General features: G+C 37.1%; 1 protein-coding gene across 1 annotated transcript in view; it reads right to left on the reverse strand.

The window, feature by feature from the left end:
* Positions 1-20882, reverse strand: part of LOC106867588 (calcitonin gene-related peptide type 1 receptor-like) — a 314424-nt gene that overhangs the window by 67711 nt on the left and 225831 nt on the right. The window contains exon 9 of the mRNA XM_089356647.1: positions 14407-14509. Coding sequence (XP_089212773.1) covers positions 14407-14509 — 103 coding nt within the window. The remainder of the gene's footprint in view (positions 1-14406; positions 14510-20882) is intronic.

Below are 20882 nucleotides of genomic sequence, written 5' to 3' on the forward strand. Positions count from 1 at the left end.
TACGGAAGTGAACTTGCATAGCAAGTGACTTGATCGTGAGCTGAAACAAAACAATTGCAGCGTGAATGCTATTTGTAAGCCACTCAAGAACACACAAAACCAGTTAGTTTCACTTCAACATTTAAATTTCATTTATGTTAAAATAATTTCCTCGCTTCGAAACCGTGACCTGTTCACTGACAAAATTTCACAAAAATGATGCAGCGCGAAGTTTTGTCAGTGAAGAGATCGCGTTTTCAAAGCGACAAAAATATATTGACACCCACCGAGGCTGACTTTGCCTTTCATCATTCGGGATCGATATACTAAGTACCAGTTGCGTACTGGGGTCGATCTAATCGACTGACCCCCTCCCACCAAAATTTAGGGCCTTGGGCCTAGAGTAAAATAAATATATTGGCACAAATGAAATTTACATGTTCGAGTGAAACTAACTGTTTTTCTGTGTTCTTTAATGGCTTACAAACATCTTCCACGCTGCAATTCTTGTTGATTTAAACAAAGAGATATGTAAACGATAGTTCATTTTAAGAGCATACTTTTCGCTTTGAAAATGTTTTTCCTTACACGCACGCGCGTGCGCGCACATACACACACACACACACACACACACACACACGCACACACACACACACACACACACACACACGGATTCCCTTCATTCAGGTTGGGGTAAAAATTTTACCGGTGAGTGTGTTAAATTATAAGGCAATAAAAGAGAATGACTCTCCCCAGACACAACAAAATACATACTTAAACGACAGGCTTCTTTCAGTTTCTATCTACCAAATGCACTACAATAGAAGACACTTGCCCAAGGTGCAATGCAGTGGAACTGAACTCGGAACCATTTGGTTGGAGAGTAAGCTCCTTACCACACTGCCACTCCTGCGTATATCCATATATATGAGACCAAAGTGCACGTACGCCACCATATGTATATAAAAAGAAATGCAAAAAAATGGGACAAGAACGCAAAACATCCAGACAGTTAGATGATACAAGAAAGGGACAAGAAAAAACAAGGACAGGTCAATCGGAGTTTTCTTTCCTCAGGCGAGTTCCAGGTTATCTTTGCAGTTTCGGCTGGTTATACTCAAGATTGCTCCAATCTGGCCAGCCAGCACCGAGGAAAAACAAAGCTAAGAGCACTAGATTCCTTGGAAGAAAGCAGCGAATGTATACGAAAAGAAGGACGGAAGTGTTGAATATGTGACGCTAGTAACAGTCATTTGTAATAGCAATACAAAATACTATGGTAACATGTGAATATATTTTGTCTTTGATATATACAATCCGATTTCATTATCTGAATTATTTACCATTTTATACGTGATGCAAATACAGCACCCATAAATCTCTAATCTTTCGAGTTTCAGAGATTAGTCGACGGAAAGAAGGACAACAGAGTGAATTCAGCTACAGTTCACCAAAAAGCAGGTGGTGATATTAAATCCGGTAAGCGATGAAGTCTATCATCCAACTGTTCAGTATGCAAACAGCTCTCGTCTGACGTCCTAAAAATCCCGTTAACTACCGAAAGATTTTAAGAAAAAATTAATATCGAAAGATTTAAACTAAGATTTCAGAGATACAGAACAAAAGCACAGGCGTGGATGAGTGGGATTCAGTGCCACGCAGTGGCACTTTGTACAAGTATCTTCTGCTATAGTCTCGGGCCGACCAAATACTTGACTGTGGATTTGGTAGAAGGAAACTGAAAGAAACCCGTCATATGTATATATGTATGTATGTATGCATCTATGTATGTGTGTCTTTGTGCCTGTGTTAGTCTCATACCCCATTTGACGACCCGTGTTGGTGTGTTTACGTACGCGTAATTTAGCGGTTCGGTAAAAGTCTTGGGGTTGATTTCTGCGACTAAACTCTTCAAGGCGGTGCTCCAGCATGGCCAGAGTCAAATGACTGTACAAGGTGAGAGATAAAGTATAAAATATAAATTCTGTAAGGCTTTAGCATTCCTAACCACTTAAAAGATTTGCTAGGTATGAAATTGATCCAATAGTAGAGACCTTATTAAATAGATACTACATGCAGACTTTTATACACATACAGAAACACACACACATATATATATCACGTGACCGAATAGACTAACAGATGTTGTTACACATCGTTGGCAGTATGCTTAAATATATCAATTTTTTGCAACCCCACTCTCTGCCCACGATTGTTTCTGCTTAGAAATTAAAATATTAGAGAGCCTGAGAAGGTCATTGCTGTCCACAGTGATTAAAAAAAAATACGGAGGTGAACTTGCATAGCAAGTGACTTGATCTGAGATCGTGAGCTGAAATAAAACAATTGCAGCGTGAATGCTATTTGTAAGCCACTCAAGAACACACAAAACCAGTTAGTTTCACTTCAACATTTAAATTTCATTTATGTTAAAATAATTTCCTCGCTTTGAAACCGTGACCTGTTCACTGACAGAATTTCACAAAAATGATGCAGCGCGAAGTTTTGTCAGTGAAGAGATCGCGTTTTCAAAGCGACAAAAATATATTGACACTCACCGAGGCTGACTTTGCCTTTCATCCTTCGGGATCGATATACTAAGTACCAGTTGCGTACTGGGGTCGATCTAATCGACTGGCCCCCCCTCCCCCTAAAATTTAGGGCCTTCTGCCTAGAGTAGAAAAAAAATATATTGGCACAAATGAAATTTACATGTTGGAGTGAAACTAACTGTTTTTCTGTGTTCTTTAATGGCTTACAAACATCTTCCACGCTGCAATTCTTGTTGATTTAAACGAAGAGATATGTAAACGATAGTTCATTTTAAGAGCATACTTTGCGGTTTGAAAATGTTTTTTCTTACGCGCGCGCACACACACACACACACACACACACACACACATACACACACACACACACACACACACACACACACACACACACACACACACACACACACACACACACACACACACACACGGATTCCCTTCATTCAGGTTGGGGTAAAAATTTAGATTAAAATTTATTTTCTGGTTCTTTTTTCACAGATGGATCACGCGTGTGTTACTTCGGCATCATCATTCCATAAAATGTGTTTATTGGGAGAAAAATATTGAAGAAACCTCAATGCATGTGAAAGTAAAAAGGGTGGCTTGCGCTAGAGACCAGAGCGAAACTTCCCTTGAATTGTTCACCTTTTCTTCTGAAAATATTTACAATTTTTTTTTTTACCAAAAATCTCATCCCATGGCTTTTAAGTTACAAAGAAAAATGGCCAAAATCTGTCCGGATAGTTTTACAGTAAGGTTTATAGCGTTCCAAACAGCCATAACAACAAAATTACTTAAAATTTTTTTTTACAAAAATTATACGGATATTTTTAAAAATTTCATTCAATAAATAATATTTATACATTACGTATGCATTAATGTCGGTTTTCCAAATAGCGATTTTAAACTTCAAATGAAAACATTAATACAAAAAGTGAGAGACTTTGCAAGAATTGGAGTTAAAACATTCAATAAACTTGAGAAATCGAAATTATAGGAAGTTCTTTAGACCATGAATTTATAAGATATTCCCAGACGGTCAACCCTTTAATAATTGTTTTCTTTTAGTACTTTTAGTAATTGTTACATACCTAATTAATAAGCAGCTTTCTCCATTATAGTACAGATAACGTGATATCTCTGGATGAAATTTTGCTAGCATATAAACTGACGTAAATTGTCGATAGCCCTTTCAGTTATTTGTATATTTGGATTTTGGAACATTTTTGTAACTTAAATTCCATTCATCTAAAAAACAAATCATGACTTAGTCTCATGATACAAATGGCGGATGAGTGAAAAGTACAGCACGGTTTCAAAATGTTTCAATGGATAAGGTACAGGGGTTTATGAGTTGTAGATTCATGATTCCTACGATAGGCATTTTTGTTTTGTATATTCAGACAGACACTTAGCTTTTCTGACTGACAGATTAATCTGCGTCTTCTACACTGACAAGGGGCATCTGTTGTTTGGATAAATCTGCAAGAAACGAGAGTGAGGTGCGTATTTATGGGATTCGGAGCATTATTTTAAGGTACCGTTGCACTAAATTACCTGCCCTTACTATTAAAGAAATATCACTTTCCTTTCATTTGGGCCAATTTAGCAGAATGTAAACAATACCAAAATCCAAAGTGGTGGACTGCGTCGGAAAAAAGTTTTAATGAAATTCGGAAATTTGGTGACTTTCGTATCGGGTGATGAAACGGGAAGTCTAAAATTTTGTGCGAAGAATTTTGTTAGAGTGATAAACATTTTCTCCTTCTAAAAAATACATCATTATTCCATCTTCTAACAGTCATATCCAGTTTTACAATTTTCACAAGAATAAATAACTGTATTAACGGCAGGAATGGGATAACAAAGTAAATACCTGTAGAATTCAAAAAAAGGAACGTCAATAGACAAAATACTTTCTGCCATTACTTGAAAATACAAATATGAAAAATGGCTGATTAACAAAACTTTATAAAACAACTGATATAGTATTTTTTTTATTTTCTGAATGAGCTAAAGAACACTACTGAAGAGGTTATCACTACTTTACTTAGTATTTATTACAATAAAATTCCTCCTAGTCTGTTAGTATATAGGTTGTATCTCGATACGTCCAAACACCAGTATGAAGTAGCAAACCTGAGACTAAGTAGGTTGTTTTAGCATTGAAAATATGATACATAAAACTGAGTACTAGCTATTATTGATCATGTGTAGCAACATAAAAGTTTACTTATGAAAAAGTTGTCAATGAAGCAAACCAACTTTGATAAATGTGTTTGTTCAGTATCAAAGAGGCATTTTAATAACAGATATTACAATAGTAAAACATTAGCGGATTTGCAATTATGTCAGTAATTCGCTGACAATTTTTTCTTCTCTGGATAATTCTCTGTCAGTCTAAGAGCAAATAACTTTCACGATATTCGTATACAATCACCACTACACTATTTTTGTGCAAGATTAAAATAACGTCTTACAAGGTGTCTGAAAAGTTTTGAGCGTAACCTAGAATCGGGGCTGCTATATAGTTGAAACAATTTTTTCTGATAAGTAAAGTCTTTTCGGAGTATTCTTGCTCATTTTCATGATTCTGATATTTGAATTTTTTTTTTTTTTTTTTTGCAGATTTTTGAATAAACAAGCTTCGAATTTACAAGGAAAATGGAGAAAACTGAGTATCTTGCTGTAATAATTTACCTTCATTAGAAATCCATGAAGATATGGTGAGAACCTTAAGAGACAATGCTCCTTCACATGCAACAGTCAAACACTGGGTAAATGAATTCAAACGTGGCAGGGAGAGTGTGGAAAATGATCCTACACCAAGGAGACTTCCAACTACAACCACCGAGAACAACATTGACCTTGATCTTGGTATGATAATGCAAGATCGCCGAATATCATGTCGTCAGATAGCCGAGAGACCGGGCATCTCAACTGAAAGAGCAGACAACATTGTGACAAAAGAACTTGGGTTCTCAAAGGTTTCTGCAAGGTGGGTTCCTCGCCTTTTGACTCCTGAACAGAAACGTACCAGGTGCACTTACTTTGTCCACGAGCAATCTAGAACTGTTTGAAGCTGATGAAGAGAATCTTCTTGCTCGTTTCATTACTACGGACGAAAGTTGGGTCCATCGCTACTAGCCTGAAATCAAAGAAAAATCAAAGCATTGGAAGCACACATCTTCTCCTACCCCAAAGAAGGCCAGGATCATTCCTTCAGCTGGCAAGGTCATGGCTTCGGTTTTTTTTTTTTGGATTCTCAAGGTGTCTTGGTGATCGATTACCTTGAAAAGGGTCACACAGTGACAGGGCTGTATTATTATTTTCAGCTACTGAAACGCCTCCGAGAGGCTCAAGACTTTTCAGACACCCCTCGTATATCAACTATATCAGTTATATTTTGATTGCCTCTAATCCCGTGAATGACACATGTAAAATGTATTACAATCATTTTACATCTACATACATACATGACACCTGGGAATTTTCCTAGAATATCTCGTATATTTTTCTGTGATGAGAACAGAGGTAAGGGAACTGACCAGAAATGAAGAAAAACAATCAATGTAGATCCAAACTTACTACAAAAGATATAACTATTCCAAATATTACCCATTGAACCATTTTTGTTTCTACCCTTCCATGTTACTATACACAAATACACCACACTTGAGTCGTAGTTGATAACATCTGACTCTCTAGCTAAAGCCACTTGGTTAATAATAGGTACAATGAGCTCGATCCTACTTAGGTTCAGTTTTACTGCAGGAAGCAGTGATGGCATTGTATAATTTACGAGTGTTTTATAAGCTCAGAGTGTTCTTCTATAGATGAGCAAAATATTAAAAGATCATAATTATATTCAATTTTTCTGAAAATTCTGTTAGTGTTATCTCTCGAACTCCACAACTGTAAAGCATGCATTAATTTTGCAGCAATCATTATATTACTAATCCTACATAAGACATTGATTTGTCGGATGAGATTTGCAAGAGTAATTTCTCCCTGGACGCTAAATAAAAGATATATAGTTATGAACGCTCATATATTAGGTCCATCTTTAATAGAAGAAAGAAAATCACTTCACTTTTAATCTGTCACATTTGATTTTTGTTTGTTTGTCACTCAAACTCTCTGTTAAATACATATGCATGCGCTCACACAAGGAAAAACATAACGGAAATTTTTTTTAATGAAAACAACGAAATCGAGCTGTAAGTAGGCACGCGTGCGAGAGAATAAGGGCTGATGTGTATCTGCAGATTCATTTTACACATCTGTATATAGATGGAAGCTAAATATAACTGTTTAATAACTTATTGTCTGAACAGGCAACACAAGCTGTCAGGATCAAGAATGATACAAAATTAGCCCAATTCACTTCCAGATCTCACCTTGTGATTTTAGGATTTTTTTTTTATTTCCTCATTACCGAGCAAGTTTATTGCTTATTTTGTAACTCATTCACTAGCATAAGCAAAAGGTGAATTTTGTGAAAGAAAGAAAATGAAAATCAAACCTAAATATGTTACTACTTTATACCTTATCATTATTTCAAGTGTCAACTGGAAAACCTGTTTATATTCAATAAACAACTTATATATATATATATATATATATATATATATATATATATATACATATATAAAGTGTAGTATATTGCCACTTAAGTGTGGCTGACCCCTAGGGGTGGATGTTACTGTTGATTTTAGCCCCAGGAGGACATCTCCTCCAGCTGGCTTATCGACACACGACTGTGTCCTGTTTGCCAAGGGAAGTTATCCCTCTCACCTCGATCTGCAGCACGAACGGATCCGGATTTCAGGGTTATTTCCCTTCGTCGGCGTTCGATAGCTGCTGACCTTGGCGAGAGAGACAAAAACCTGGCAATCTTATATCTTCTTTTCCAGTGAAATTCTTCACTGATATCGAAAAGGTGAAAACAAGCAATGCTAATTCTCTAAATGAAGTATTAACAGTAACTGCACGATAAAGTGTAGTATATTGCCACTTAAGTGTGGCTGACCCATTTTACCATTTTATACGTGATGCAAATACAGCACCCATAAATCTCTAATCTTTCGAGTTTCAGAGATTAATCGACGGAAAGAGAATACTGAGGCGCTGGATTGGCTGGACCGTACCCACCGAAGACCCTGAGAACAACAATCTGGTGAAAGAAATGATTGCACATTCAATAGGGGCCAGTGTAAGAACCACCGTGAAGAACAACATAGTAAAGTTTATCAAAAAACTATACATGCAGGTTCAAGGTGTACCTATTTGTGTCGGTGTAGCTAGAGATGTGGCCGGCCTCTTCATGACCTGGTGGGAGGGAAAACTTAAGCAATCCTTAGCAGAACAGTGCACAACTCTTCTACTTTTCAGTAGGTATGTAGCGGACATTAATATCATAGCTAAGACCAATAATAGTAACGGTAATGTAGAAACTGAGAGTAACGTAATGGAGAGCATCCAGCAAGTAGCTAACTCTATCCACTAAAGTATGAGAGTAACTATAAATTATCCCACTAGGCACCCCAACAAATAGACTCCCCGTCCTTGATACTGAACTTTGGTTAGAGACTGTGACCAACAGAGTGCAGATCCTCAACTCCTATTACATGAAACCCATAGCTTCGAAATATGTTGTTCACAAGAACTCAACTTTGTCACACAACATGAAAATTAACACACTGATAGCAGACTTAGGATAAGGAACAACGTGTTCCCACTATGCAAAGCATATGAAACGCAGTGTGGGGTCACGCATTGTCCTGATGAAACATCACTCGTTTTCGATTCACTAAAGCGGGCCATTTTTTTTCTTCAAAGCTTGGTTCAAACGCTCTAATTGCTGACAGTAGAATTGAGCATTGTTTGTTGCATTATGTAGTAACAATTCAAAGTGAATTATTCCTTTGAAATCTCACCAGATAGAGAGAAGAACCTTTTTCTCATGAAGTTCTCTTCTCGGTTGTGCTTGAGCTATTTCCCTTTTACCAAGCCACTGTTTACGATGTTTATCATTTCCATAGAAGATCCATTTTTCTTCACCAGTCACAAGTCTATCCAAAAAGGGTGAAATGAGTTCGCGAGAATGCAGAGAAGAGTAGATGTCATTTTGTGATTTGCGGTTGCTTTCGGATGATTCATGAGGTACCCATTTTCCAAGTTTAGGAACCTTTCCAAGTTGTTGAAGATGACGATGAACAGTTGTATGGTTTGAACTAAGCTTTATTGCCAATTCTTCAACTGATAATGCAGGATTTTCTTCAAGTAATGCCTGAAGGAGCTTATCATCAAACTCAACTGGATGTCCTGTTCGATCTTCATCGTCAAGGCTGAAATCTCCATTTCTGAATTTTGTAAACCATCTTCTGCAAGTTCTTTCATTCAAGCATTCTTTCTCATAAATTGAGTGCATGTTCCGAGTCGCTTCGACTGCAGAGTTTCCTTTTTTGTACTCATAAATCAATATGTGCCTCAAATGCTCTTTGGATACTTCTATGTTAGAAAGAGTTTTAAGCAAATTCTAAAATACTATTAAATTTCATTCAATTTAAAAAAAAGTAAAATCGGACAGAACTTATGGGATGACCTGATACGTATATACATATGCACACACACACATACATGCATACATACACATGCATGCATACATACATACAAACATGTCTATGCACACACACACTGACCCACACACATGCGCACAAACAAAAAAAAGAACGCAGTGTGAATAAAGGACAGAGTCAACAACTTTTGAAAAGGTTGCAAGATGCAAAGAAAATTTTAGAAAAATAATGAAGGAAATGAGTGGAAGTTTTACCGGTGAGTGTGTTAAATTATAAGGCAATAAAAGAGAATGACTCTCCCCAGACACAACAAAATACATACTTAAACGACAGGCTTCTTTCAGTTTCTATCTACCAAATGCACTACAATAGAAGACACTTGCCCAAGGTGCAATGCAGTGGGACTGAACCTGGAACCATTTGGTTGGAGAGTAAGCTCCTTACCACACTGCCACTCCTGCGTATATGCATATATATGAGACCAAAGTGCACGTACGCCACCATATGCATATAAAAAGAAATGCAAAAAAATGGGACAAGAATGCTAAACATCCAGACAGTTAGATGATACAAGAAAGGGACAAGAAAAAACAAGGATAGGTCAATCGGAGTTTTCTTTCCTCAGGCGAGTTCCAGGTTATCTTTGCAATTTCGGCTGGTTATACTCGAGATTGCTCCAATCTGGCCAGCCAGCCCCAAGGAAAAACAAAGCTAAGAGCACTAGATTCCTTGGAAGAAACCAGCGAATGTATACGAAAAGAAGGACGGAAGTGTTGAATATGTGACGCTAGTAACAGTCATTTGTAATAGCAATACAAAATACTATGGTAACATGTGAATATATTTTGTCTTTGATATATACAATCCGATTTCATTATCTGAATTATTTACCATTTTATACGTGATGCAAATACAGCACCCATAAATCTCTAATCTTTCGAGTTTCAGAGATTAATCGACGGAAAGAAGGACAACAGAGTGAATTCAGCTACAGTTCACCAAAAAGCAGGTGGTGATATTAAATCCGGTAAGCGATGAAGTCTATCATCCAACTGTTCAGTATGCAAACAGCTCTCGTCTGACGTCCTAAAAATCCCGCTAACTACCGAAAGATTTTAAGAAAAAATTAATATCGAAAGATTTAAACTAAGATTTCAGAGATACAGAACAAAAGCACAGGCGTGGATGAGTGGGATTCAGTGCCACGCAGTGGTACTTTGTACAAGTATCTTCTGCTATAGACTCGGGCCGACCAAATACTTGACTGTGGATTTGGTAGAAGGAAACTGAAAGAAACCCGTCATATGTATATATGTTTGTATGTATGCACCTATGTATGTGTGTCTTTGTGCCTGTGTTCGTCTCATACCCCACTTGACGACCGGTGTTGGTGTGTTTACGTCCGCGTAATTTAGCGGTTCGGTAAAAGTCTTGGGGTTGATTTCTGCGACTAAACTCTTCAAGGCGGTGCTCCAGCATGGCCAGAGTCAAATGACTGTACAAGGTGAGAGATAAAGTATAACATATAAATTCTGTAAGGCTTTACCATTCCTAACCACTCGAAAGATTTGCTAGGGTTGAAATTGATCCAATAGTAGAGACCTTATTAAATAGATACTACATGCAGACTTTTATACACATACAGAAACACACACACATATATATATCACGTGACCGACCAGACTACCAGATGTTGTTACACATCGTTGGCAGTATGTTTAAATATATATACATATCACAGCTGCATCCTCGTTACACGAGGAAAGCCATTACCAGGAAGACTTACTGAAATGATTTATGATTGTTGCCATGTGATGCCCTTGTATGATTCTTAAGCCCGACCAAGATTTTACACATTTTATTACATACTAGACAACTGGTTGTCTAGTATGGCTAACAGAAGAAACAAGTGTCACCATATGCACTCTTAACATGTCTTTTTAGACCTCCAGCTGAGAGGCAAACCTTTCCACATTTTGCACACGTTCTGTTATGAATAGTAATAGCCACATCATTGTTTATCATGGGTCGACTTCTATGAGACGTTTGATGGCTCACCAGGCCTGCACGACGCAAACACCTCCGCTCACAAGCCACACACATAAAATGCAACACTCTCTCACTTTCCAAATGTTCCCTCCTTCTAAGCTACTCCTAATTAGCTCATATATTAATTATAGGATACGATTGAATTTAGGCTCGTCAACACGTAGGATGCCCGAAATGGCTAGGTACAGTAAAAGAAAAGCGATTGTAAATTTTAAACTCCATATGTGCTCTTTATATATATATATATATATATATATATATATATTGGTTGGGACTGTCACGTCAAGTTGACAGTATACATCAACTTTATACACACACACACACACACACACACACACACACACACACACACACACATACACACACACACACACACACACACATATATATATATATATATATATATATATATATATATACATATATATCTATGATAATGATAATGGCGCGAAACCACGATGATATTTTGGCTCATTGACTGACGAGGAAAACTCAGCTGCGAATATTTCGTGTATCACGTTTTTGTCTATATTCCCCGTCCGTTAAGTTTTCGTCTAGTTCTTCGGTTGTTCTCGTTTCGTCTAATTTTTCCTCCTTATTGTGTTGTGTCTGTTCAACCCTTGACATATATTTATATACATACATACATACATACAGACATATATATATATATATATATATATATTGACTGTTGACTGAACACTATTCAATTTTTTTTCTCCGTGTTTTTCTCCTTGTATCCGTATTCTTTCTGTTGAAGAGCGTAGCTCGAAACGTCAAAGACTTTCCGTATTCCCGAGCGTCATACCAATATATACTTTTGTTATTTACACCACCTGTCCTCGTCTGTTGTTATTATTTGTATATTCTCCCATATATATATATAAATTTAAAAAAGCAACACAGATTTTCAAGGTTACTGCAGTACGCACGTTTCATGCCACTTCATTTATTTAAATAAATGTAGTGGCATGAAACGTGCGTACTGCAATAACCTTGAAAATCCGTGTTGCATTTTCTTGATTTTTGATCACCTTGTTTTTGGAATTGTTTGGATAATACCATACTATATTCTGGTGCTTAAACTTAAGTGCTGCATTCAATTTTGAATCTAAATTATATATATATATATGTGTGTGTGTGTGTGTGTGTGTGTGTGTGTGTGTGTGTGTGTGTGTGTGTGTGTGTGTGTGTGTGTGTGTGTGTGTGTGTGTGTGTAACGTATGCTTTATTCGATAGCAAGGTTTCGCAACACAAAAGACTAGCACCAAATGTTATAAATAAAATGCAATGCGTCACATCAATGGCTTCAATGGAATAGTTACTTGATGAGATTCAGATTTTATATAAATAGAAAAGATGATACTTTTTATGCAAGCAGTTTAATCACCAAAAGTATTTAATCTGTTTATTCAGTTATTTTCGTCAAATGTTCACTTTGGCTTTAACAGCAAATTCGGCATATACAATCATAAAAAACATTCATGGTAACATTTAGAGTTTAAGTCTATTGTTAAAAGTACCAATTAAAAATTTAGAAACTCAGTTTTTAGTGTTGTTTTTTCGTGCTTTTAATGTAATATTTATATAATGTATATTATTGGTTATTATAATGATATATATTAATTTTGGAACTAATAAATCTGCAATATAGACGTAGTTTCAACATTCGTGGTGGATATGCATAGTTGATCATATTTAGCTTAAATTGTACTTTTTTTTATCTATCACCCAAACCATAAAACAAACAAACTAGCGGTGTTAATTGCCTTGCTCTTCACTTTGATGCCTCAATCCTTAAATGGTCCCCTTTAATTTCTCTCTCTCTCTCTCTCTCTCTCTCTCTCCCTCTCTCTCTCTCTCTCTCCCCCCCCCTTCTCTCTCTCTCTCTCTCTCTCTGTATTTATGTGTGTATGCGTGTATGAGATCGCGGGTGTGTTCATGTGTGCTTGCATGCGTCTGTTTCTCTATAAAATATAACTGTTATCAACAGAAATACATTATGACACCTTTATTCCCTCCTATAGCTATTGCTGCTGCTAAAATTATTCCCCAATTACACTTCTATGAAGTCAACGAATAGGAACGTATTGTATAATCCTACTTTTCCAACCTAGGAATACGATATGCAGTAACTAATATAGATCCTGGAGCGTAAAGAAGATAACAAAAGTATCAACATTATTTACATTATTTACATTTGACGGATATTTGTCCTCATCTTGTGGGCCACGGGCATATGGCATAGTGGTTAAGAGCGCGAGCTACTAACCCCAAGATTCCGAGTTCGATTCACGGCAGCGACCTGATTAATAATAGTAATAATAATAATAATATAATAATAGTAACATCGTTAGGAATGAGAACCCAGGTTCGGAATTTCCCCAAGACACCTGACGAAGGCTGGCGGGTATATCAGCCGAAACGTTGTGTTAACAACAAACAAGATGAGGACAAATATCCGTCAAATGTAAGTAATGTAAATAATTCCTCATCTCTTAAATATAGAACTGTAAAAATATCAACGACGGAAGTTTTTACATGGTCACTCGACTGTTCCTGAATTACAGTATAGTTCAAAGAAAAAAGAATAATCTTTTGTGTCGTGTAGCCATTGGTATATAATGTTTGAGAATAACAATAATGTTTTGACGGTCGGTATGCCCTTCCTGATAGTCGGAGGTTAACTTGATGAAAATTGGTGTGGGACTAAGCAAGAGTAGCAACAATGACCTTGGAGACTAAAGCAGAGTTACAATTTTAAGTTAGTTACAAGTAAACGAAATACAACCATTTAGTTTCTATTTTCTTACTCAAGCCCTCTGCTGCACAACATTAGTTTCATTGATTCATAGTCGATAAAATACTACTAATTTGCCAGATGACGATTTAATTGTCTATGGTTTTTCTCTACCAGTAGTCAAATTTTAAAAAAACGCAACATTTTAAAAATTTAAACTAGTGTTGAGATTTTGAGAAGTCTTGTTATTGTAAAATACTGTTTCTTGTTAAAGTGAATATAAATTATAAGATGCCAGCTATTTAAACGAAGGGAAGCATGAAGTCCTATTTAATGTTTAAGGAAGGCAACTCTTTCAAGCAATTCCATAATGTGAGTTAAGAAGTGTAGTACTAAAAATTTGACATAAAATATATAGCATTCTATATTTTAACATGAACTTGAAATACTTTCTAAAATCAAGTAAATTAAAATTTATTAATGCATATATGGTGAAACTTGAACTTACAATTGAACAAATGATATGAGGTACATTAAAAATCCATTCTAGTTGTCCAGCACGGGGTATCCAGCAGTTAACCCTGGGGTCATCATCTACTTCGGTATGGAGGCTGAAAAAAATTATAAAATCTTGGAAATGTTATCCAGAAGCAGTAATTTAACAAATAATATTATTTTTGTTTATAATCTGTGAAATATTGCATGAATAGATTTTTGCCTTTCGTTCATCATAGCTGTTTAAATAAGTATCAGTAATATTCTGATATTTTTAGTCTCTGACAAATATCAGTTTTGTGTCATGAAATTATAAATGGTAAACTATTTAACTACTACGTCTCTTATATAAAATAGACTGTTATCAAGCCCAAAAGTGTAGGATAGTGTAAAGGTTTTTTTCCATTCCCGATGCAGGTACAATTGCTTTGAACTTACGTAGGTTGGATTAAAACAAGAGATAACCAAGTACTGAGGCTTATTCAAGGGACCATACTTCTTTTCAATTTGTTACTTGCTTCAAACTTAAGAACTCAACGATGACAGAGCACATAAACAAGGAAAGTGCGTAATTAATTTTTGCATTTCCATTATCATTGTCCGACATTCTTTATTATTATTTCTAAGCCTTTATATACATAGGTCACTAGATGGAACGTTTCCTTCTCTTCGGTGATTTGTATGAAAGATTAACAATCACGTAAAACAAGCATTGTTTCCAGATAGGATTATTTGTCTGTGAAGGCCAACAACAGTAACGACGCATAAGTATTTTAATTTTCAAGTATGTTGATGCATTGCTATGCAACTTAGATACGAAGATACAACAGTTTGCTAATACAACTTAGTAGATCGTGTCAAGTCACAAGTATTGAAATGTAGTACAAAACTGTAGATGTGTGATTTTTTTTTAGGGTGGGGCTATCACTATATATCAAGTTAAATATTGTACAACAATGATTATTATCATTATTATTATTATTATTATTATTATTATTATTATTATTATTATTATTATTATTAGCAGCAGCAGCAGCAGCAGCAGCGGCAACAGCAGCAGCAGTAGCAGTAGTAGTAATAGTAGTAGTAGTGTTGGTGGTGGTGTTGGTGGTGGTATTCCTTCGTAACACACTGTAGGTAAAAATGCATCGAAGTCTTTAGTTATCTGTCAAGACACAACAAGGACCTCAGATACTACTTTCTTTAAGATGTGCGTTGTGCCAAATAAGGCTGCTTTTTGCAAGACAGCAATCTTGCATGGGATTTCCAGTTGCCTTAAGAAGTTTTGAAGTTTCAATGGGATTTAGCCCAACGCTTTGATCACCACTGGTATCACATTTACGTTGCCATCTCGCATTCCATGGAGTCTTGCCATTTCCACTTTCAATTCGGAGTACTTGGTTATTTCTTTCAAGCTCTTTACTCACAACATTCATGCCATTTGATATGGATATATCAATGATCTGACAGTATTTGTCTCTCTTATTCAATATGACAATATCCAGCCGACGGTGTTCGATTACACGACCTGTTTGAAAATCATAGTCCCAGAGTATCGTTACTTTTCCATCCTCCTGCATAACTTTACATGGTACATGCTCATACCAGTCCTCCGTTACTTCATATAGGTATTTACGGCATAAGAACCAATGAAGATACACACACACTTTATCGTGGCGGCGCCTGTAGTCTTTTTGTGCAAAGCTCTCACATTCACTTACCAAGTGGGTCATATTAAATAGTGGTGGGTGGACATGTAAGGGAACTGAACCAACTAGATACTGAATTGCTTGAATTTCAAAGGCGACTCACCGACTTGATGAATGCTACAGAAGAAAAAAATCTCCATGAAAATGAGAAGGGTAGGTAGCAGTATGATAAATAATGTAACACGAAAGATAAATACTGTCATAGCATATATCCAGACTGAGTACTTAACACAAACAAGGAATCTTCTTCGAGCTACTACGCTACTTGTTGGGGAGAAATTACAACTTAAGAGAACAAAAAATGATGGAGCAAAAGAACGATGGTGGAAACGACGCATAGAAAGTGACATAATGCGGGCAAGGCAAGCTCTAGGGAAAATTGAGCAATGTTCAGAGGAAACTGGGAAAAAGACCGACCGAGAAAGATTAGAGAAGAAATATAAAATACGGAAGAAAGGGTTTGAGGCAGTAAAAGAGTAGTTAAAACAGAGGATCACGGCAAAAAGTCAGAAGATCAGATTTGTGAACAGAAAGAAGCCGTTCGAGAAGAACAGATTGTTCAGAAATGACCCGAAGCAATTCTCCCGAACGTTAGAAGGAGACAACAGGGAAAATTATTATTATCATTATTATTATTATTATTATTATTATTATTATTATTATTATTATTATTATTATTATCATCATCATCATCATCATTATTATTATTATTGCTTTGCACAGCTCCTAATGCTGGAGATGTACAACAATGTCAGCTGTTCACTACCAGGGAACTAAGGTACCACTTCTTTTTCGAGCACCTTCCGGAGTATCCGAGTGGTTCCAAGCAGTGGTGCTTTCTGTAAGTTCTCCACCTTTATTGCAGCCCCTATTTGTTCCACGTACTTCTCGAGGATTTTGCACACTATCTCCCAAAGCTCCGGCAATTATTGGTACTACTGCCACCATTTTCATCGACCACAACTGCTTAACTTCCCAAGCTAACATGTCATATCTCTCGACGTTCTTCCTTATCGCATACCTTGTTGTCAGCTTGGCATGCTATATCTATGATCCAGCATAGTTTGTTTCCTTTCTCAATTAAGACTATGTCCGGCTTCTTATTCTCTCTCTCTCATGGTCGACACTGAATCATAAAATCCCATAGGATCTTTGCATTTCTATTTTCGACGATGACTTCAGGTTTGTGGTCGTACAAATTTTTTGCTCTGTCAAGTCCATAATTGTTGCAAAGTGTCCAATGGATAAGCCTGGCTATATTGACGTGGCGTCTCTTATATTCCTTCTGAGCTAGTGGCGTACATTGGCTGGTAATATGCCATACGGTTTCACCGTTTTGTCCACAGATTCTGCACTTATCACTTTCTGATGTGTTGTCTATTCTGTAGTTTATGTAGTTTATTTTTAGTGCTTGCTCTTGGGCAGCAAAGATTAGAGCCTCCGTTTCAGCTTTTAAATCATCGACAGCCATCATGTTTCTTTGTCTGTCTTGTCTTCAACATCCCTATGAAACTAACCATGCATTCTTTTCTTTACCCACTAATTTTCAGTTTCATTCGTTTTCGATTTCTTGCATAGTGATTTATCTTCGCAATCTTTCATTCTACACAAGCCTGACCTCCTTACTTCTAATAATAGCGGTTCTGTGGCATTTTTTACATACCATGCTATGTTGTTTTCTTCTGCTCCAATGCTGTGTTCGTATCCAATAAGTCCTCTTCCCCCTCTTTTTCTTGGTAGATACACTCTGTCTGTACTACGTTTTGGGTGGAGTGACCCATATCTAGTTAGTAACTTCCTTGTCTTTCTGTCTAAGCTGTCTGGTTCGTCCACTGTCCATGCGATTACCCCTGTTCCATATCTAAGGAGTGAAACTGGCGGGGTGCTGATAGCTTCGATCTTATTCCGTCCATTTAATTTCGACTTAAGTGTGCTCAAGTACTCCACCTGAAATTTTTGTCATTTCTTTCTCCATCTATCCATTTCCAAAATCCCCAAGTACTTTTAGCCCATCTCTTCTTGCAGATTTAATATTTTGAAACAAAAATATCAATATGGCATCCCAAATCAGGGGGAGCGGAAACTGTTGGAACAACCGCTTTGACATTGATTTCACGGCACTAGTTGATGTGGTCAAGAAACGAAGCACATACAATAGCAGCAGCAGCAGCGACAATGTTAACAGCAACAGAAGCAACAACAATGACAAGCAAGATATATTTTAAAATGGCGCAAAGCAACAACAACAACAACAACAACAGTGGAAGCAACAGCAGCAAACAAAACAGAAAACACAGCAACATTAGTGGCTTCCACAATCTGGATAGCAGCAAAAACAAAGGAATCAGAATCCTCAAGCCAACAATAACTTTATCAACAGAACAACAGTAAAAATGCCACCAAGACATGCTCATCTCCTTTTCGGGCCACTAGGACATGTCCTGTTATGAGAGGGACGACGAAGAGCCTAAATGGGAAAAGTCAGCAGTTCTAACGAAAGAAACAGAAACAAAATGATACCGCCACCAACGCAAAAACGTGGCAGGTATGATCAAAGGAAGGAAACACCTATTAGAAACAATGCGCAAATACTCCACACACCCACAGCAGTTACACCAGTACCATCAACAATATCACCCCTATCACTACCGATACCACCACCTCTGTCACAAACACCACCATTATAAGCACAACTCTTAGATTGCATATCTCAACACCAGTAAAAGTCAAACATCATTGACTACACAGTAATAAACATGAACAATAGATAACTGGTGGAACACATATATAACCATACAGGTCTCACACACCTCGATTTTATCAAACCAACATACCAATACATAAAAAAACATATAACACATAAAAATGCATATAACAGGTGAAACATTAACAAGAGACTGTATAAAGATCTGCTCGTAGAAAAATCTACATATAACCATGGGGACGGAACATCCATCCTCCCCTCCCCAACAAAATTACTGTAAGTAAACTTTTCTACTTCTGTTCCTTCATCTAACATGGTCTTGCTCAGAATAAGCAGTATAAATGAACGTGACTGGGGTTGTCTTGAAAAAAAGTCTTCTACTCAACGACTTCGGGTCGGGTGGCAAATCGCCTGGTTTAGATGGTCTGTACTATGAGCTTTATCTTTATATGCCAGGCTTGTTTGGTGGCCTCTTAGCAGATACCTACCGCAACCGGCAATAAAACAGAAGAATTCTTAGTTTTGTGAGTCGAAGAACGCTGACATTGCTGAGAAAGGATCAAAACAAAAGAGATCAAATAGAAAATTTTAGGCCCATAATGCTGCTGCACTCCGACTTCTAAATTTTGGACAAGGTGTTAGTAAAAAGATTGGCTCTTGTAGTCGAGGAATTGATTGATGATGCGTGTTTGCGCATCATCTTATAGAGATCCAATCACAACCTCCGCTTCGTGCGATATATAATGGATAGGATAGTAATGAAGCTGATTGCTGAGGACCTGATCAATTTGTATCAGTCTAAAGTTTTTGATAGGGTCTATAACCAACACTTGATGGGGCTGATCTCCGTCCTGTTTTACGTGGCTGGATCGCTACAATGTCCGATGATACATCTTCAGAGTTTCGAGTGAATGGTTACCTATCGGAAGCATTTACTATCATGCACTCGGTTCGTCGAGAGTGTCCTCTCTCATCTTTTCAGACACACAGACCTGGGCGGCGTTGCTCTAAAAGAATATGAGGCGGTTACGCAAGAAAAATTAATCTAGGAAAATGAATGGGCCTGCAGCTCGGCACCTATTGAGGCAGGGACGGTTAAATTTCTCGGGGTCTGGCTGGGTCCGGTGGAGAATAACTGGGACCACATGACAAGTAGGGTAGCCTCCCTCACCCAGAAATGAACCGAGGGCAGCTACCTATGAAAGTTCGGGCAGAGGTGTCGAATGCTTACAACACTTCCGTCATATATTACTGTTTGACCATCGTACTTTGCCTCAATTTACGTCTGACCAAAATGGGGTACGTACTTTTTTGCTTTCTGTGGAAGGGTCGCGCTCCACTGGTTTGACGCTTCATTTGCTCTGAACACCCGCTGAATGGAGGGCTGGGTATTCCATGCTTTAGCAGCATTTCGCCCGTCTCTACGTTCTGAGTTCAAATTCCCCCGAGGACCACTTTTGTGGGTCAATAGAATGAGTGTCAGTTGAAGACTGAGAGTTGGTGTATTCGATTAGCCCTTCCCTCAAAATTTCAGGTCTTGTATTTATAATAAAAAAGGATTACTATTATCATAATGTTCCTTAATATCAACATTACAATATTGTTTGATTCCTGTTTAACGTTTTTATCTCTTTTATATTACTAGATATTATTAACAAAAGTATGAATGTGACACGACGTTATTCCAAGTCTCAGTATATCTAATACGTCGAGGTTATTCTTTCAAATTCCTGAGGTATTTCCTCTCCACCTGAGTCAATTCCTAATCAATAGACAGATCCAGTCAATTATATGACTTGTGAAAATATTTTAACCCCTACAAGTATATGTAAATATTCTCCTGTTTGTTGATGTGAAGATGAGAAATGAATATATCTGCTGTACAGGACAACAGTCCATCAGAGGTAGCTTTTTCAGATAATCCGCTATTTCTCCTGAGTTATATAATATTATAGGAGACAAGCAACCTTATTGAGCTCGCTGCCTATGAGTAAGCAAACCAATATCTAATCCACTCTAACATTTCGCCTGTACAACTATCTAAAGTATTGAGCTTAATTAACAGCTATTTTCAGT

This window comes from Octopus bimaculoides, chromosome 8 (assembly GCF_046866305.1).
Source record: "Octopus bimaculoides isolate indiv1 chromosome 8, ASM4686630v1, whole genome shotgun sequence".
Lineage (NCBI taxonomy): Eukaryota > Metazoa > Mollusca > Cephalopoda > Octopoda > Octopodidae > Octopus > Octopus bimaculoides.